The 20930-nt window shown below is 40.0% G+C and overlaps 2 protein-coding genes across 11 annotated transcripts in view; both read left to right on the plus strand.

Moving 5' to 3' along the window:
• The window catches only part of TLCD4 (TLC domain containing 4), a 42153-nt gene extending 32114 nt beyond the window's left edge, over positions 1-10039 (plus strand). For all 8 annotated transcript variants that reach the window (XM_052666468.1, XM_052666475.1, XM_052666470.1 and 5 more), the window contains 2 exons: positions 481-554; positions 3990-10039. In XM_052666468.1, coding sequence (XP_052522428.1) covers positions 481-554; positions 3990-4305 — 390 coding nt within the window. In that variant the 3' untranslated portion in view covers positions 4306-10039. The remainder of the gene's footprint in view (positions 1-480; positions 555-3989) is intronic.
• A 1748-nt stretch (positions 10040-11787) lies between these two features.
• LOC128072554 (holocytochrome c-type synthase) lies at positions 11788-20553 on the plus strand. 3 transcript variants are annotated; one of them, XM_052666464.1, is made up of 7 exons: positions 11788-11857; positions 12409-12559; positions 13246-13394; positions 14040-14188; positions 15291-15410; positions 16319-16405; positions 18183-20553. In XM_052666464.1, the coding sequence occupies exons 2-7, from the start codon at positions 12442-12444 to the stop codon at positions 18379-18381; spliced, it is 822 nt and encodes a 273-aa protein (XP_052522424.1). In that variant the 5' UTR covers positions 11788-11857; positions 12409-12441; the 3' UTR covers positions 18382-20553. The 3 variants fall into 3 exon arrangements, with proteins under 3 accessions (XP_052522424.1, XP_052522423.1, XP_052522425.1); XM_052666463.1 differs by lacking the exon at positions 11788-11857 and adding an exon at positions 11893-12030; XM_052666465.1 differs by lacking the exon at positions 11788-11857 and adding an exon at positions 12142-12256.
• The last annotated feature ends 377 nt before the right edge of the window (positions 20554-20930 follow it).

Raw genomic sequence — 20930 nt, forward strand, 5'->3', positions numbered from 1 at the left:
TTATCCTGATGTAGCTAAGTTGCATTCTTAAAACAATTCAGGGACATTCTTCACCTTACTGATTTTGTTTGAGTTTGTTTAAACGTGAGAAATCCAGAATATTTATAATCCCCTTAGGCAGTAGCAGTACCATCATAGTTATATCCTACCAATTCTTGTGCCAGTCTCCTAGCTGGCTTCCCATTTCCTCTTATTTCTACGTCTTTTAAAGATTTATTAAAAAAAAAAAAACAAAAACAAAAAACAAAACACACACAAAAAAGCTACTGATTCATGGTATTTAAAGGACAACAGCATCTTCTGTAGAAAACTTCATTTTGAAACTTTATGGAAGATTGCCACAGCTAAGAAACTGGCATACTGACCATCTTAATCAGGCATTTGGGTCATTGTATCATTCTGTGTATGCTTGAAGGCTTCAATCAAGGTTCGTCTGCTATATTGTTGATCTCTGTGTCTGCTTTGTCTTTGTCCAACTAGAGCAAAGGTCTGCTGGCTTATTTTGGGAACTTCCGTCTGCTTGCAGAATTCTCCACTCCTTTTGTCAATCAGCGGTAAGTAGCTGTGGAGTTATTACACAGTTCTTTACATTTTTATCTATATTATACAGGAAGGATTTTGTCACTGAATTTTCATTTATTTAGAGTTTACTATCTGGAAATCTATTTTGCTATGAAAACATTCAGCTGCTGTTGCTGCACAGCTGGTGTGCTCACTCCTGAGTACTTTTTTAAAGCAACCTTCATATGAAATGCCAGATTTTCATATTTCAGTTATAAAAATAGTTCTGGATTCTGAGCTCTTAAATTAGAAGAGCAGTAAAGCATTTAAATGCAGCTGTGGTAGTTAAGCTTTACACTTGTGATCAGAGAAGAAAGTGGCAGGAGTCTCTTTAGCAGACTTCAGTGACAGTGGAATACTGCTGTGGCTTCTGGTTGTAGCATCACACTCAAACTGCTGCTGTGAGAATCAGGGAAGGCATGATAATGCCAAGGAGGGCAGTCCCTGGAATTTCCCAGAGCTCTGGGCTGGGTGCCCACTTGCTCTGCAGCTGCTGTGACCCAACTGGAGACACCAACCTGCCCCAGGACTTCACCTCGAGAGCGGGACTTTGGTATAGGATGGAGCTGCTGCCACCTCCTCCTCCTCTTCCTCCCCCTCATCCTCCATGTTTTTCTTTTGCTTGTAGTGTAGGATCAGATCTCACAGTGCACCGCATACCCATTCCCATCTTTTTTTGGGTGTTTTTACTTTACTGATCCTTCTTGTGTAGTATCTATTTTCCTTTCCAGGTGTCAGATACAGAAAGGGTGAGGGTGATAAGAAAAAGGGTCTATAAGCCTTCAGACAAGATGTCTAAGTATTATCTATTACTAGATTGTGATTGTCAGCTCCAAAAGAGTTCTTGAGACTGTAGCATTCCTCACGTTTCTAAGAATAATAAAGAACAAAAAGGAAGAATTGTGCTGAGGACTCTTCTGAATGTTAGCAAATTCAACTTAGACCACAACAGCCTTCTCTTGGACAAATGGAAATAGCCCTGCAGAGCTCCTTTACCTGCCCTCCTCTAATTCAGGCTGTGCTCTGCTTGCACAGAGAAACCAAGGAAAGAATAAACACTTCTTCAAGCTTGTTTTATAGGAGAGTAAGAAAGCAAGACGTAGTGTATTCTGAAGGTGGTATTAAATTCTAGATTTCTCTATTAGTGCTCATGTCCCAGTCATTGTTCTCATAACTGAGTTTTATCAAGATAGGATTTCATACTGGAAATGGATGCTTGCCTTTCAAATCTATTAAAAGTAGTATATATTATACTTTTAAATGCCTATGGTGAGACTGTGTCCTTCAAAGCCCACACCTACTGCTGTCTGAGAAAAACAGAGGTCTCTGTGGAGACGATAAGGTCCTTCACACTGAGAAATGTCATCTCATTAGTGCATGTTTTTTTTTCCCATTACATTTGAAAAGAACCAGATGCTTAAGGCAGCAAGTGGTAGATAATGATTTACATTAAACTTCTGCTTTGCATTCTTAGTATTACCAAAAAAGAGCAGTATTAAAATATAAAATGATATTCTAATCTCAGAAGTGAAGTATTTTCTTTGTTTTGGTGCTGTTAGAGGTATTTAATTCAAGGTTGTCCCCATGCCAAGCATTTAGATCTTTTTATGTTCATGTCAACATTTATGCAGTTAATTATAAACTGTGTTGGGTAAAATGTTAACAATCACTGAGATTTACTTATTCATATTTTTGGAATTTGCTGGGAGAGGGAAGTCTCTGAGCAGATGTCCAGTCACCCTTTTCTCCAGCAGTTACTTATCCTGGCACATTGCTGTGGACTTCAAAAGCTTTCTTTGATGTTACTTCTGGAATCTGCATTAAATATATTGAGGAAAATGCAGGCTGTGTCTCACTAAACATGCCAGGTCTCTATCAGCCCAGCGTTTTGGTGGGAAGATGTCCAGCTTCCTGATCAGGCTATCACCTGGAGAGCCTGGAGTTTGTATCTGCTGCATTCTTAACTGATTCTTGGTGTGTTTCCGTTAGAGCTGGATGTCTGGCAAGTCTTTTTAGTATATCAGTAATTATGTAAGTTGCAATCTGCAGATAATTAAAATTGACTTTATTTTTTACAAGTTTTCAACTTGTTATTTTGTTTAGTAGCTTTAACCCCGTGGCTTTTTGAAAACAAATTGATTATTCCACTTCCTTCTTCCCAATCGCTGTCATGAATATGTTGATTCATGCTATTTTCCTGTCTTTAACCTGGTGGTGTTGCTCAATTTTTCCTTGCATTTATTTATTATGTGTGGACATGTCTCACTCCAATTATAGGAGAGAGAGAATGTTCTTTAATATATATGTGAACTCAACAGTGAGATTAAGACACCAGGGGTCAAATGTTAGCCTGACCAGCTTATTACAAATCCTAATTGTTTACGGAGATGGGGAAAGGAAGACGGGCAAAAAAGCAAGCAGTTTTTGTAGAAAGCAAGAGAGAGAGTCACCACCATAGGTCCAGCGTGGTTTGTAGTGCATCTGTTGATCCCAAAAACTCATCTGGTCACTATAGGGCATGGGAGAAAGGCAGAAAGCTTTGCACTGTAGCAGCAAACAGAGCCCAGGAGGGGATTCTTTCTGAAGAGGTTTTTTTTCCTCTTAGGGAATTCCTCTGCCAAAGGTTCCTTCTCTTTGGGAGTTTCTCTCCTCCAAAGGTTTCTTTTCTTTGGGAGTTCTCCAGAGTCCTTAGTTTAGTGGAAACCTTTCATCCCCCGCTTTTCAGTTTCTTTTTTTAGTATTTTTTCTCTCTGATAGCATGACACACTTGGCCCAACAGATAAGCCAAAACGAAGTGGTGCCTCTGTTGCCGTGCACAAGCATTATTGCCTTTTGCAGTGGCCAGCTTCTTCAAGCTGCACTCCTGAAAAAGACTGCTTGCCCTACTTCTGCTTATCTTTACACTCATAAGCAGGAGTACTGTGGCATGGTGACAACCACCATTCGCCCCCCTGAGATCTATGAAATATTACGCCTCTATTTTATTACCGTATCCAAACACAATGTTAGGATTGCTTTCAGGGCAGAAATATTTTTTAGTTGTCTATTAATGCAAATTATAATAAAAAGCAATAAATTTGAATTTACCACCTTAAAAGTTACTTTAAATTATAGTGTAATGGTCATTGGCATACATACTAGTCTTGAACTGACTTACAATATGAACTGGGATTTTCTACGTGTTATTCTACACGTAATGTTCTTGATATCATGCAGTGCTTACATGGGGGGAAAAAAAAAAAGAAACCAAGCAGAAGAATTTGCAAGGTAAGCCAAGAAACTATGCAATAACTTAGAAATAGAAGCAATAATTTAGAAATACAAGGTAGAAACAATTAAAAAAATACATGCTTAATTAAGAGAAATAAAATCTTCTTCAATTAAGTGGACTGAAGTGTGCCTGCCGTCTGTGAATACTTCTTTTGCAGGTGGTTTTTTGAAGTACTGGGATATCCCAAATCTTCAAAGGCTAACATGATCAATGGTGTGCTGATGACAGTTGTGTTCTTCGTGGTGAGGATTGCCGTCATGCCTATGTATTACAGCCGTGTATTTTCTTCATTTGGAACTGAGGGTTTCCAGAGATTAGGATTTGCAGCCCAGAGTGCCTGGATTATCTCAAGTGTTGTCTTGGATGTTATGAACTTGATGTGGATGGTCAAAATTACGAAAGGTTGCTACAAAGTTATTTGTCTTGTTGGACGGGAGGAAGCCAAAACTCATAAAAATGGAAAATCTGACTAGAGATCATACGCATAAACAGAAATTTCTGCTATGAAAATTATTTGGGTTCACTGAACCAGTGCACATTTCTGCCATGGAATGCTCCTCTTAAGGAAACAAGGTATTACCTCTGTACTGACCTTACTCTTTCCCTAGCCACACTGCCTGCGCACCCAGGGCCACGCTTTAAGGATCTTCTCCAATGAGGAGTAAGAAGCAAACGTTCACAGAAATGAATGCTACATGTTCTGAGCACTTAACAAACTACTGAAATGAGGAAGGAGCAGACTGGTTACTTGGCTGTTGTCCACCAGTGTGTCTGAAGTGTTTCACTCAGGTTTCTCAGATTAATGTGTTTTATAAATCTAGTGAATATTGATATCTCTCTTTTATAAAAACATAAACAAAGCTCCCCAAACTCATGATATGGTGCAATTTTCCTGGCAAGTTTCTATATTTTCTTCTAGGAATAACAATCAAGATTTCATTCTTGAGAACTTTTTAATTTTTGCAAGAGATGCTAAAAGTCTAGCTCTGATTCTGTGAATTCTTTTACTGCTTTTTGTTCTGCCTTGTAGGAATGCAAACCATTTGGGGAAATTTATGAAATAATTTTATCTAAAATGCTGTATTATAAGACCATACGAAATATCTTAAGAGTGGTTAAAATTCTCTGATTTTTATAGGAAGGATTCATTTCTGCTTTTTTAGATTGCATGCAAGAGCACATCTACTAAATCAGCCATGGAAATGAGTTCATAAGTTAGTATGGTAAATTATGTTTGGGAACAGCATAATTCTTACTGTAGTGCTTTTTTCCTTTGCTGCTACTGCCTTTGAGAAGTATTGCAACTCTGCTCAGAGTTAACCATTGACTTTTGGGATATGAAGCTTACTTAGAAAAAGATAAAATTATTCTGTGTATGTGCCATGGAACTTACAATGAGCCTTTTTTTTTTTTTAATCACACAAGTGACCCATTAGATATGATTGCTGATTTTTATTGTCATGTTTTCCTTGTTAATCACATCTGAGCTGTTGACTAAAGAACACTCTTGAATTAACAGTGCCAAACTTCTTTCAACCTGTGACATACAGTGACAGCTCACATCTGTAGGCACAACATTTTATTTTCAGAACCACATATTTGTCAATAGGCACTCTGTTCCTCCTTCTGCAGACTTAAAACTTGGAGGACATTGGAGAGAAATCTTAGTGTCTAGGAGGAATGCTCTCAATCCAAATTGTATTATAATTTGAGGAATTTTATTTTGTTATGATTTTGAGAGCGATATTTGTGTATAGTTTTGGTTCTGTTTTGCTTACTTTTAGTCATATCTGAATTGAGGTTGATTAACTTCTGTTTGTTTCTTGATTTTTTTTTTTTAATTATTATTTTTGAACATTGTGTTGTTAGTTATACCTTCTAACAAAGTATGCTAAAGGTACACATTTTCACTTGGTACTTCAGTACGCATACCAAGTATTGTAGCAGCCTGTGTGTAAGAAATTTATTTTTAAACAAAGAGATAAATATTTATGGGATATTTTGTTTTCCTTTTTTCCTGTTCCCCTTAACAAAGCTGTGTGGAATCAGCCCTCACCTCTGCAGACCGCAGTGTCAGTGCGCCAACACTACGATGCTTTTGGGCGACAAACAGGGTTTGTTTCCCAGGAATCAGATGTCAGGGAGCCCCAGAAAGAACCCCATGGACTTATAGCCAAGGCAGCTGTGTTGAGTTCCCAGTTCCAGGGATGTCAGAGAGTATTGTTTGATATGCACAATACTGGCTTTTATCCGCTTGGTTTCACTGGGCAGACGTTTTCCAGTACTGTTTCCAATCCTGCCCTCTTGAGGGAGATGTCTAAGACTGCTTGTTCAGTTCTACAATCACCTTCAAATGAAGTGAATTCAAACGTTTTGGAGAATATGCTTGAAAGTAGAAGTATCCTTGTATTTTATTCAGGAAGTAGGATGAAAAACTGGTAAGCAAGATGAGTTGAAGCAGCTTTTAAGATGAAAGCTTCTCAAAGTTCATCTCAACTTCACATTAATCTTTGACATCTCAGTATCATTTTGTTTTGCTTTATTTTCAGTGTAGAGCATTCACTAAAAGTCAATTTGCTTTACTTCTAGATAGATTTGTGCATCACAGGGGGGAAGTCAAGCTGTAATAAGGTTGTTTTATAAGTAGATTGGAAACGGAAAAACAAGCCTGCAGAGTACATACTGGGCAACAACTCAAAATAGAAGGGCATTGAGGTAATTCTTTAGAAGATGCAATGTTTTGGATTACTGCATGAAATTAACATAATTAAAATAACATTTTACAATATATTCAATTTCATTTTTGTATCGTGATTTTTCAGTGTATTACTGTTCAGTTCTGATGCATCTACTATGTGTGAGAAGGCAACTGTCTAAAGAAAAAGCATTATTAACACTTGTCTATTTAGCGAGAACTGTAGTCAGCAGTTTGCAAAATTATATTGTATTGAATACATTAGGATAGAGCACTCTTACCTGCCACTACAAGTTTATAACACAGCAAATTAGATGGCCTTGGCACCTATTTTTTCAATTACACCTTCTTAATTTAAAAATGATGTTGAAATATTGACATCATTTTACGTTTCAAGCTTGTCTCTTTGCTTTTTTTATGCAAGAAGTGCATGATTAGTAGGATTTTCATAAATGTCGTCTCCAGAATGTAATATTACTTTAATAGTGACTTAAAACTTCTATTTTGACACTTGCATTGTAGAGCAGACAGTTGGTATATCGCCAGGTGACTTTGCCGTGGACGTATTGAATGGATGGAATTAGCTCAGTAAAAATGCTCAAAAATCACATTTTTTATATTCTTCAGTACTGCATTACATAAAATTAGTGTGGTGATCATGAGAGCGTCTGTATGTGCTGTATTTAAGTATGCCAGTTTCTCTATGGTTTTACTTTGTCATCAGAGATGAATAAATACCGCTCTCAGAGCTACTATAGGGGAATGGTAGGTCAAGTTTTGCTTTTATAATTGATTTGTGGAAGCAGTACTTGCAGAGGGGAAAAGTACTTCAAATCCTCGTTTTCTTGGTGAGCGTTCCAGCGGATTTCAGTGAAGACAAGAGCCTTATTGCTACAGAGATGTTTAGTGGGTATCTGTACACATAGTGATACAAATTTTATCTCTGAAACCTACTCTACCTCTATAAGTAAATGCTCTTTTGGGTGAGCTCAGCACTTTCTTAATTGCTTAAAAATAGAATCTACTGAATAATGAAAGTTATTCTATGAGCAGGATAAATGAGAGGAGCTGATTGATGTATATAAATTCTTATCAATTCCACATTTTATGTCAAAGTTTATTAAAAATAAATTAATTACAATTTTTGGAAGATAATCGCTTTCATCTTTACATTAAAAATTATACTGAAGCATTATTCATACTGAAAAATTAATGTTAATCTCTGAGTAAAAGCTTACACAAGTGAGCAGATACGTTCAAGCATATTTAAAGAAGAGAGGTGGAGGAGATGCTGAGTACAACTGCTGCTGTGGCTGGGACAATGGTAGAATGACAAGCAGCAGAAAGGTTATGTATTCCTGTATCTCTGTAATGGTACAAAGTGAAACTAAAATTTCTTTTCAAGCTGTATAAAAAGGCTTCTAAGTTGTTGATTTCTGTATGAAGACGACTTGTGTGTGTTCAAGTATATGTACATACAAGCTTTCTGTGAAAGGTCTTTTAGTAGAAAAGTTTGTGAAATTGTTTTGTAAAGCTTCTGCTGAGCCATTCAGGGGAAAATAAAGGGCTGACTGAAAATTACTCCAGCTGAAGGTCTATTACAGTGTTCAGCAATGGGGAAAGCCATGTAGAGAGGAACTAGAATTTTCAGATGAGCAATACAAATGTAGAAGGCTGTGAGAAGTATGTGTAGCCCTCTTTCCCATTTAATAATAGCCTTCCATAGAACTTCATTAACCAGTTGCAAGGAACTTCACAAGGCAGGACTTGTTCCTGGTAAAGTGTCTCTACCCGTGGAATGCATTTGACAGCTGGAGAAAGAACAGTACTTTGCTGCTGAGGTCCTGGCACCAGTCAAATGGAAAAAAAAATTATTAATATTTACTAACTTTAGCATTCATCCAAACCCTGGGTGAAATCTCTTTGCTGGACAGGTGAAGGTCATATGATTTTCTGAAAGCAACTTGAAAAGTCTTTTTATGGAGGAAAGAAAGAAAGATGTGCTGCTTGGGATGTTTAGAACTCTGGGATTAAGCATCAGATCAATACTTTTAGGTGACAACACTTATGATTTCTTATCCATTTAAAATCTCTACTAGCTACCTCCTTTGGCATTCTTGCTCTATTTATAATAACCAAGCACTTTATAGCTCAGTAAAGAATGGAAGGTAGCTATGAAGAATAACTTGTATTGTTTGGTATAAGAAATATTTTGTCAAAATTCCTTCTGAGATCAGCTTCATGGTGGGGTGTCCTAAGAGGGCATCTGATAGCAATGTACATAAATTTTTAATCTACTTGTAATATAAAGGAAATTTCTTTAAGAGAGTGGTTTATGAGGAGTTCAGCATGCCTCGGTATCAACCATATAATGATGCAGTGTGCTATTTATAACTTCTTAGTCATTGAAATTGAAAATATAAAAACAAATAAAATATTCTGTAGTGTATCTTTATTTTTAGTCTGTGTGTGGGATGTCAAAAACTGTACTTGTCTTGTGGATGGCACATGCCTTTATGAGCCTATAAATATTTAAGTATATGAGAAAATGCACCCGAGTGGAACATGTTGCATGGAAATTGTCTTCTCAGTTTAAATATTTTGTTATTGAAAAAATTCTGATTGTTTAAATGCAACATTTAAATATCAACAGTAAGCTCCAGTACAGAGCGTAACACTTTGAATGCAGTACAGGAGATGTTGGTTTTGTTCATTGTAACACTATTCAAGTTTGACAAGAGAAATCTATTATATTATAGGGAGAGGGGGGAAAAGGGCTAATCCTGAGCTCTGGTATAATTTGCACACTTAATACACTTACATGCAAATATCCTGGATTTGTTTCTAGCATGCATAAACCAATGTTTAATGTCTACAGATACCTATATGGGGAGAATGATTTAACATGTAAGCACAGTTAGACTGATGCAAAAGCAAATTACAATCTGTTGGGAACAAGTGAGTTATGATTTAGGCATAAGTAATAGTAATTTAAAAATGTTCATGTAATCTTCAAGAGAGACTCAACAAATATGGTATACCTCTGCTCTGATACAGAGCAAGGGTGAAAACTGGATGTTCTTCTAGACTGATTTCTGGAAAACCATGACAATCTGGTCTGCAGAGAAAAGATTGATACTGTCACAGAATGTTAGGATCATATTATTAAATTCAAATAGTAATGCGGCCTGATTGTAGTAGCAATCCTTATCACAAGAACTTAGGAATGCAATATAACAATTCTGAAGATTGGATACAACAGTGAACAGGTGAAGTAAGTTGAATGGTTAAATACAATGCATTTAGATTTTCCTTTTGCTATAAAATTCTGAATTGTGTTTGCATTTCAGTATACTGTAGAGCATTTTTGTATTTGGTTTGAACAGTCTAGGAGCTTGCATTATATTGGCTGATTTTTTTTCTTTGGTATATGCAATAATGTCAATGAGCAATAAATTGCATGATGTATGCAAGGTATTGTTACTTCATAATAAAAAGAACAGAGTTGCTTATTTTGTGAATTTTTCTTTCTTATTGTGGTAATAGCTTATGTATCTATAATAATAAATGTGTCATGAAAGAATGACTTGCTTTGGGTTAAGCTGAGAAACAGTTGGCTTGTACAATACCTTGAAGTTGCTGCACTTTGTTTTATGTGCAGGGGGAAGAAGGGGGGGGGGGTCTAAGCCAGGTGTGTAGGGTGGGTGAGTGGACTTAGGGTGAAATGCTGTGTAGGACCTCACTGTGGCCAGGAATGTAACTGCAACTGTAAATTGTTGTGTACTGGGGAAAAGCTTATGTTTATATCGGACAGTATTAACTATAATGTGTTATAATACATTTCAGGACATAAGTCAACACTTCTCTGCAGGCTGTGGGTATAAAGAGCTGCTGTCATCTGTGTGTTATAGATGCAATGCATTACACAGTCCTTTCCTGAATACTGAGATATGCAATTAAGTTCCTTAATTCTCAGTTTCTCTATGGGCAGAGAATGTACGCCTGGGAACCACAAACTGCATGGAAAAGCCTGGTGATTTCTCTGAGCATGCTCAGAGGAAGTTGCTGCTGTTGTGTATCTTTGGCAATTTCTTGTATTTCTCTAAGCTTTTGAGTTATGCACTGATTAAATTTCTAGAAGAAAATACAGTGATTTTTACTACTTTTATTTCCTCTCATGTCTTAAGGGGAATTTTGTGCTATTTGTAGATGATATTCTTAAGTTACTCATTTTATACTTTCTGTAGAAAACTTGTCCTTAACCAGTCAATCTGTCTGCAGTGACTCAGGCTGGGAATGTCTGGAAGCCTTCCTTAGGGTCAGATGCTATGTAGGTCATTTTCCAACTGCTTGCAAAAGGACAGTGAGGCTCGGTGGGACGCTGTTGTTCAGCACCGTATGGCTTTCAGCACTGAATGGAGAAAAGGAAGGTCAAAAGGTGCCGGAGAACAAGGGATGCCGTTCTGTGAGCCGTTCTCAACTGCACAAATTCAACAAATCTTGTTGAAAGCATGAGAGCCCCCACCTGAGATATAGAGGTGGATATACAAAATGCTTCCTATGTCATTTTCTGGTGCATAGCTCCCCCATTTATATATGGTTGGGTTTTTTTGTTGTTTTGTTTTGTTTTGTTTTGTTTTTTAATTTTGTGTTCTTTCTGAAATTTTCCTGTGTTTTTGGTACTTGTATTGGTGCAATAATTCCGAATTAGTGGCTTTGCTTTGCTTGTTTTACGTCTTCACAGTAACAGGGCATCTGTCATTTTCTAAGGGATGCATATTGTGAGTATACTCTGGTTTTACTCGGCTTTTCTGGAGTCCACAGAGGAGAATACTTAAGGGCAGTGTGTACTTCCTTGTGGCTGTCACCCTTTTCTTTGCAAGGTAAAAGTATTTGCTGCAGAAATTCCGTGACGGACGTGGGAAGGTGTCCCTGTATTGAGAGATGGTGCGTGAACGTGTTCATAAAAGCACTGAAAGATTTTTCAATTCGGGTGCTTAAAACGACTGTACTCTGACAGACTTGGCGCGCTACAGTTGAATGCCAGCAGCCCTGACCAGCGCAGGCTGCCACCTTCCGCCCGCTACGGGCTCCCTGGCGGCTCAGGGGAGCTCAGCCCGCCTTCCCACTCCGCCCGCAGCGTGGCGCCGTACCGGGCAGGCCGCCTCCTACCGGCAGCAGCCCGGCCCGCCGCGCTGCCTGGAAGAGCGGCCCGGGCACGACGGCGCCCCCGAGGTGGGCGGAAGCGGCAGTTGCGCAGGCGCGGGGCGGGCGGCGCTCTCGCGAGGCGCCCTTCTACGGGGTCGCGGGGGGGCGCGGGCCGGGCAGAGGTGAGCGAGGGAGAAGGGAAGCGAAGCAAAGCGACGCGACGCGACGCGACACGACTCGACGCGGGAAGCGGCGGAAGCAGCGGCGGGACGCGGGCCGCGGCACCGGGCCGGGCCCGGCCCCTGTTGGCGAAGAGGGGCGGGCCTGACCTTGCCTGCGGGTGAATCCGGTCACGGTGTGTGTTACGGGTCACGGATCGCTTCCTGCAGCGAGGCGAGGCCCGAGGCCGCCGTTCCCAGGAGGCGCCGGCGCGGCAGGAGCCCGCTGCGTGCGTGCGGCATCGCCCGGGGGCTGCGGGCAGCGCCGCGCTGAGAGCCGGGGAAGGGGCCTGAGCGGAGCGTCCCTCCTGTCCTCCGCTGTACGCGCTGTGGAGGCCGCGGCCGTGGGTTTTTATTCAGGCAGTGCGTTTATGGCTTGCAGTGGTTTTTTGTTATTTATTATGGATGTGTTTTTAAGCAATATGTGATGCTGTGGTATATCTGTATGTTCATTCCCTATAGTGAGTAGTGAGCATAAATTTCTTTACAGGTGTTTGCTTTTTTATTTTCTTTAGAAACTTGAACTGAAAAGCCTGATTTCAGCAGCCATGGGTCTGTCTGCATCCGCCCCAGCGGCCACAACTCAGTCAGCAGCCGAGCCGTCCAAACAGCACCAGGCAGCCTCTCCACCTTCAGAATGCCCCATGCATCGGGAGAAAATGAGAGGTAACTGTGCTTGAAAGCTAGTGAAGTTAGCTCCTTACACTGAAAGCTCAAAAGTATTTGTCAGGAAAGAAAAACAACTGCATTAAGAACTTGAGCCTGTTCCCCACCCAGGGTGATCTGCCGGTAGCAATTGGTGACACAAACTCAGCTGTCCCCCAGAGGAGATGCCTGCTGCAGAACCTGTGGGCTGCTCCTCCTTGGCTTTCCCCAGAAGGGCCCTGCAGGACACATCCATGTGGGGCCAGACTGGTGCCCATGTCCCTTTGGGGGTGGTCTCTGGGAGCAGATGGTTGTGCATCAGGGAAGGGGCAGCAGAAGGGTACAATGAGGTTAGTGTCTGGGGAAGGACATTGTCCACTCTTTGTCGGCAGAACGAACACAAGTTGGATTCACGTTGCTTTGGAAATCTTGGTGACAAACAGCTTGGTGTAGCAGGCAGTCATAGAGCAGTGTGTAAGCATTCAGGGCCTCTGTGAGAAGCTTAGGTTTGAGCATAGTGTTGGGTGCTAAAACAGGCAAGACAAAAATATTTACGAAAGTTGGAAAGTGTTCTAAAACTCAAAATAAGAAGTGAAATAGCATTCTTGTATTTACATTAGTATTCCATGAAGTGTTTTCCGTCTCCTGTCATGTTTTAGAGACTTCATTTTGTAACAAAACATATAATGCTTTTTCCTATATTTTAGGTTGTCCAATGCACATGAAGACTTCTGACCGTAGGGCTGAGAACACAGACAATGTTCCTGCACATCAGGAAAGAGCATATGAATATGTAGCGTGTCCTGTGAAGTCTGGGACATCTCAAGCAAACAATGACATAGATCCTAGCAATATGGTAACTTTCACTTGGTTCAGATGTTTTCTTCAGTCTCATTTCTTCTGAAATGCCAAAAATGTAAATACTGATGCTGTGTAAAATGGGAACTCTGGCAAATAATGTTCTTTTTTCAATTTTAAAACTGCTTTTTCTGATTGTTCATCCAAATATTTTTGGATATTTAATTTTTTAATTTATTTTAAACCAATATAGGGTTGAAAGCTCTCTTCTTCGAAGTTGAATCATTTTTGATAAAAAGTAGTTTTGTAGTTTGTAAATATTTGATGCCATGTATTTCTGTTAGTTACGTACAAGCATGGTTCTTAAGTTACATCAGCGGTTTGTAGGTTCTGTGCAGTAGAGGTATGGTAAGTTCTCATTCAGGTCTTTCTGACCTTTCTTCTGAATACAAGTAGACTGCAGATTTGATAGTTGAAGTTTACACAAAAGATGTCCTTTTGTTTTAGATGACAAACTTTTGTTTTAGATGACAAACACAAAGCATTTTGTTGCAAAAAAGAAAGATGACCTCGCTGGATTTAATGTGAAGGCTGAATTTCTTCGTCTTGGATGCTTAATTATTGCTTTATTTTTTCTCAAAGATTTAATAATTTCTAGTTTATTTTTGCTTTTGTTGTTCAGGTGATTCTCTGTGTTTTCTAGATGCCTCCTCCTAATCAGTTGCCATCTCCAGATCAACCATTTCCATTGTCAACTGTTAGAGAAGAATCTTCCATTCCTAGGGCACACTCTGACAAGAAATGGGTCTATCCTTCAGAGCAGATGTTTTGGAATGCTATGCTAAGAAAAGGGTAAGTACACTGGATTTTCAGCTGAAGTCTCCATGAGCCTGGGATTTTTGAAATAGCATCATTAGTTATTAATTCATAGATGCTATTTAAGAGTTTCAAGTGGGAAGCAATTAACTTTAAAAAGTACTGCTTTTAAAAAAAAAAAAGCTTTAACAGTGCATATGAGCCAATCTCAAAGACTTTCCTTCCCCATCATCAGCAAGGTGGCTGAGAATGTCAAGGCAGCTGCTACTAACTCAGAAGATTTTTTTAGAAGTCACTGCATAGGTGCAAAAAGACTTTGACTACCTACCTTCAAATGCAAGAGACTTCAGTCTAATCCTATAAACTGACAGTAAAAATTCTGTGAATCCAGGAGCGTTCATTTGACTCTGTGATGCTGCTAAAAATTTGAAAATTATGTTTGACTTGTAGATGTTTTCTGTCTAAACAAAACTTCAGTGTAGGCAAGATCGAACTGAATGATAGATGATTCATTGGCCTATAAAAAAAAAAATCTCTGCTGCTGTTTCTGCAGTTCTTTGTATTTATTTGTTTGTCGTTCTGAAACATCAACTTTAAATGCAGTTACTATTAAAACAGTAGCGATTCTTCGATACTGCTTTTTGATTCTAGAGACAACATCGTGAGTAGTTTGTATTGAACACAAATTTTTATCCTGTAAATGCTTTCATGTATTCAATTTCATGCCTATTGGAAAGGAAGCAACAGTCACAGTGCAGGATCAGAGAGATGGAAGGTGTTTCAAAGTGTATGCAAAATGTGTTGAGTAAAGGACTTTTGTGCATTAAGAACGCAAGTGGGATTTTTCCTGAGCATTTTTACAAATGCTGTGGATGTGCCATTGTTTGCACATCCCGATAACATTCTGATCCAGTTAAGCTGTTAATTTAGCTAACCTGAAGTTGTGGATCTCTGTGATGATAACTTTGATAACTGTCTGTTTACACAGAAAATGAAGTGGTACTCAGGATGCTTAAGCAGATGAGCCAGAAGTTTCCATTCTTGCTTTGTGTCTTTGCATAAACATTTAAATCTGTTGATTCAATGTCCATCCAATAAATTAAGGAATATGGAGGATAACACTTGTCTTATTTTTTAGGTGGAGGTGGAAAGATGATGACATAACAAGTGAAGATATGACTAACATCATTAAGATTCACAATCAAAATAATGAACAAGCTTGGAAGGAGATTTTGAAGTGGGAAGCTCTTCATGCTAGGTATGTACACATGAAATGGGAAGCAAATCACTTGGTTTAGCATTTGCTTTTGTAGTTGTTTCAAAGTAGACTTTGTAGTTTTCATAAAAATATTCTGGTATTGATACATTTCAGAAGTTACGGTCTTGTATGATGTCCCATTTTGATACAATTGGGGGGAAGATTACACAGGAGGGATGACTGGAACTGAATAATTACACCGACAAAACGGATCAGCCATCTAGTGGTGTGGCATATTATGTGACTTGGAGGAAAAAAACATCTTAGTGTATTTATTTGAAGATCACCTTATTTCCATCTTTGTTGTGAAAAAGGAGAGGGACAAATTTTCTTTAAGAGGGAACTTGTGTCACTTTCGGTATAGTCCTTGTTCCTAGAAGACACAGACCAGGTAAACGTGATGTATCTAGAAATCATCCTCTGAAATGACCTTTGCTGCAGAGTGGTTTCTTTTATGATTTTCTGTTATTTAATTGTTTTCACTTCTGTAACCCATAACAAATTATTTTAGTGGTGTGTAGGGGAACTGCTAGGTCAGGGCTTGAACTAATGATTGAACATATGGTGAAGGGCTGTGGCTGTTCTAGACAGCACAGGCAAATTGTTTGCAGCTGTGTGACTAGAAAGGGTGGACTTGCTCTGGGCTCACAAAGGGGCCAGCTGCTGAAGGGAGAGCACCTCTTGGCCTTAGGTTGCTTCCTAAGAAGGAGCGCAGCATAGCCAGAGAGCTTCTTCACCTGTTGGGTGAGGTCAGCTCTTCTTTCTTTATGTGACTGCTGGTCTACTTGCACATACTTTGCTTGGTATTGCCAAGAACCTATCAGAAGCAATTTTCCTTCATAGTGAGCAGAACATGGTGTAAACAGTTAAAATTAGACTTTGTTTCTCTGTTCTAATTGTGTCTGTAGGGAATGTCCGTGTGGACCGTCCCTGATGCGGTTTGGAGGCAAAGCGAAGGAGTATTCACCAAGAGCCAGAATACGTTCATGGATGGGGTACGTTGGCATGAAAATAGGACATCTGGTCAAGATGAAAGGTAGAGAGGCATGTCTGGAGAGAGGCATGTCTGGAGATGCAGTGTAGAAGTAATTTAGAGATGATACAAAAGTGAATTGCAAGTTATAATCACCAGACGGTGCATGTAGTGATAAGGAATCTTATGCCAGAATGTGAATAAATAAATCTTGCTTCCAGTCCCTCTCACACAGAATCACAGAATCACCCGGGTTGGAAGGGACCTCAAGGATCATGTAGTTCCAACCCCCCTGCCTAGCAGGGCCACCAAACATACACATTTAGATCAGGTTGCCCAGGACCCCGTCCAACCTGGCCTTGAACATGTCCAAGGACGGGGCATCCACAACCTCCCTGGGCAGCCCGTTCCAGGGCCTAACTACTCTCCTTGTGAAGAACTTCCCCCTAACATCCAACCTAAATCTTCCCTCCTTCAACTTGGATCCATTTCCCCTAGTCCTGCTATTGTCAGCCCTTTTGAAGAGTTTACTCCCCTCCTGGGTGTAGGTTCCCTTCAGGTATTGATAGGCTGCAATGAGGTCACCCCGCAGCCTTCTCTTCTCCAGGCTGAACAAGCCCAACTCCCTCAGCCTGTCCTCATAGGGGAGGTGCTCCAGCCCCCTGATCATCTTAGTCGCCCTCCTCTGGACCCTTTCCAAAATCTCAATGTCTTTCTGGTACTGAGGGCTCCACACCTGGACACAGTACTCCAGATGGGGCCTCACAAGAGCCGAGTAGAGAGGGACAATCACCTCCCTCTCCCTGCTGACCACCCCTCTCCCGATGGAGCCCAGGATCCCATTTGCCTTTCGAGCTGCCAGAGCGCACTGCTGGCTCATGTTAAGTCTCTCGTCCATCAGGACCCCCAGGTCCTTCTCTGCCGAGCTGCTCTCAAGGACCACTCCTCCCAGCCTGTATGGGTGCCTGGGGTTCTTCCGGCCCAAATGCAAAACCTTGCACTTTGCCATGTTGAACCTCATTAGGTTCACCCGAGCCCAGCCCTCAAGCCTGTCGAGGTCCCTCTGAATGGCATCCCTTCCTTCCACCGTATCAACCGCACCACTCAGCTTGGTGTCGTCAGCAAACTTGCTGAGGGTGCACTCAATTCCCTCATCGATGTCATTAATAAAGATGTTAAAGAGCACCGGTCCCAAGACAGACCCTTGGGGAACACCACTTGTTACCGGCCTCCACCTGGACATAGAGCCATTGACCACCACCCTCTGTCTGCGGCCTTTCAACCAATTGCTTATCCATCGGGTCGTCCACCCATCAAATCCACTTCCCTCCAATTTGGAGATGAGGATGTGGTGGGGGACCATGTCAAAGGCCTTGCTCAGGTCCAGGTAAATGACATCGGTCGCCTTCCCTTCGTCCACCAATGCCGTCACTCCATCATAGAAGGCCACAAGATTAGTTAGGCATGACCTTTGGTGAAGCCGTGCTGGCTGTCTCGGATCACATGCTCATTCTTTATGTGATCGAGCATGTTGTCCAGGAGGTTCTGTTCCATGATCTTCCCAGGCACAGAGGTGAGACTCACCGGCCTGTAGTTCCCCGGGTCCTCCCTGCTCCCCTTCTTGTGTATGGGAGTGACGTGACCCTTCCTCCAGTCATCCGGGACCTCACCTGACAGCCACGACTTCTCAAATATGATGGAGAGCGGCTCGGCAACCACCTCAGCCAGCTAGGTTCATAGCTCCCAGGTTCATAATACCTATCCGTTACATTTTTCTGTGCTATTATCTATCTTTCCAGATATGAACTTCCCTTTGACAGACATGATTGGATTGTTGACCGATGTGGGAAAGAAGTGCGGTATGTTATCGATTACTATGACGGTGGTGCAGTGGATAAGAACTACCAGTTCACTATCCTGGATGTTCGTCCTGCGTTTGATTCTCTGTCGGCTGTGTGGGACAGGATGAAGGTAGCCTGGTGGCGTTGGACTTCCTAACTACTCCTGTTATGTGTGATCAAAAAGTAAACCACTTGCCTCTGTGGTTTGAGGGTGTGTGGACAGTAGGACATGAAATAGAAGTTGAGTAAAACTGTGATTATTTTCATCACCACTGTTCTTTGGGGGGGCATGACCAGGGTGAAGAAATGCATTGTTAGGTATACCAATGCTTTATGATACTGTAAATTATATAATAAAAGTACAGAAGCAAAAACATGTATCTTAATTAAGACCTGGGAAATCTTTTATTGTTACAAATCTTGCATAAGATTTCCTTCTTTCATTTCATGCCTTTGGTGCTGTACCAAATACATTAGGCTTCTGGTTCTGACTGTGGTTTTGAGCAGTAAAAAAATTGTGAAAACTGGAAGTTTCGTGAATGGTTGCCATTAGTTACAGTATCAGCATACTGAGATGATAAAGCATAAAAGTTGTGGGCTGTTACAAGCTGCATGTTTTACTAAGCATTGAAGCTACGTGCTTGTTTTTACGTGGGCACTTTACCTGTTTAAATATGTTTCCTCAGAAAATTTTGGTCAAATCTATTCTGTTAAAGAAATAGAGTATTGCAGTGTGAGTATTTCTAAAAGTGTGTTCAGTTGAAAATGTGGAGAGTATATTTAAGCCTTAATTTGCAGTTTATCTTTGAACAGAAGAACAGCTGATTGTTACAGGCAGGAAAAGAGTGTGTTGGCTTCTCTTAAAGCAACACTTCTCAAAAGAGATAAGGTTGGTCTCTAATGAGTATTTATTTAATCATTTAAAAAGTTTGTTTTCTGATGTAAGAAAATTGTATTCTTTTTGCTGCACTTGTGTGTTTTTCTGTCTTTATTGTGTCTTCTCATGTATTCAGGACAGAAACTTTATTTAAAGAATGTGTCTGGCAATGCATCTGGATTTTGCATCGTAGTTTCATCACCTGTAGTGTATTTCTTAATTCTTAAAATATGTAACAGTTGCACAGAGGTGTATGACTACACCTCTGTAGTTATAGCACGTTCCTTCATAGCAGTGATAGTGAGGTGTGGTACAGATGCGTGTATAACTTGACTAAAAGGGTATCCAAAGTGCAAGTAAATACTTTGCAAGTAAGCAAGGTTGAGTTGAGCATTTTTTGAGAGTGATGCCTGTTAATTCTTTGTGGATGTTTGTATTTAATAAGGAAAATAATTTTTTTTCCCCTTTTTTTAAAGTCTCGTACTGTAATAGCTTTAAATTTGCATGGCTTGGCTGCCGCATTTCAGTTGCCGCATACCTGAAATTACATTACTCCTCCCTTTCAGCATACAGTACTGTTGAGGATAACTCCTCTGTGCAAAAGACTTGAGAACAGAAAGAAAAACCAAATACCACATTGTAGTTTCTCAAGTCAGAGTTTCTTCTTGTAACTTTAACTGGCAACCAGTTGTACCTTAATTCTCTGAAAGTGGTTATTTTTCACTGACAACAGAAGCTTCTTTCTGTTTTCTCTTAAGGGGAGAACACCTTAGTACTTCAGTAAAGTAACTCTTCTCAATTAAGAAAATAGGTAGGAAATCTTCCGTAATTCATGGTACTAATGGAGACTAATCACTACCACTTCATAGGCAACTATGTGAAGGGTCAGAATAAAACTTACCCAGAAGTCCAGAATCCTAAGAAATAACTCCTACTTTTACCTGTTTTCAATTTCCCTATTACTTTTCCCTTTTTTTCAGCAATTCATACGTGTGTCTGTATATTAATAAGAACAGTTTTGAGCAAGAAAACCCGAGCCTCAGTCTGAGTAGGCAGTATATATGCAAGATATAAGAAGTGTGTGTTCTATGAAGTATTGTGTCTGACAGTCAAAGAGCTACTTCTTTCAGTTCTAATAGAAAAGGCAGAAGATTGCTGCTTTTTGAGGTGAGCTTTTTGAGTTGTATGTACGTGCTTGGTAACTTGATCTACGCACAATGAAGAGTGCTTTGGAAGCTTCAAAATGACCAGTCTGCACTGTTGGTTTTGGAAACTTGACATTAAGTGTGTTATGAAAACTGTAATTGCTACTAAATCTGGGAGAAGATGTTTCATGCTGCTCCATGAGTTTACTGTCTTCTGTTTCATCTTTCCTAGATTCAGAATTGTTCTTTTCTGTGCTGTTTTGTCATTCAAACAAAAAGGAGACTCAAATAAATATACTTTTCTTAACTTTGGTATTTGTGATCATATTTGTAGTTCTAAGAACTGTTAATATGAGCTCTTGCATGGGCCAAATGAGATAACTTCTTTTAGCCAATTAAACAGATCTTTCAATAGGCACTACTCATATTTAGGTGAAGAGAGAATCGAAAACTAAGGACTAACTTAAGCATTAGCCAGCCAGAACAAGAACATATGACAACAAATATTTTCATCCTCAATCCAGATAACTTCTGCAGAATGGAAGGTTTTAGTTTTTTAAAGTAATCATTCGAAATTAATTAAGTTTATATTCTACAAGCAGTGAGGCATAAGGAAATCTGCCATTTTCTGCTTTAGGTTGTCTACAGTTCACCTGTGTTCTGCTTTACCATGTCCAAGCTCTC

Source organism: Tympanuchus pallidicinctus, unplaced genomic scaffold (genome assembly GCF_026119805.1).
Source record: "Tympanuchus pallidicinctus isolate F22 unplaced genomic scaffold, pur_lepc_1.0 scaffold7, whole genome shotgun sequence".
Classification (NCBI taxonomy): domain Eukaryota; kingdom Metazoa; phylum Chordata; class Aves; order Galliformes; family Phasianidae; genus Tympanuchus; species Tympanuchus pallidicinctus.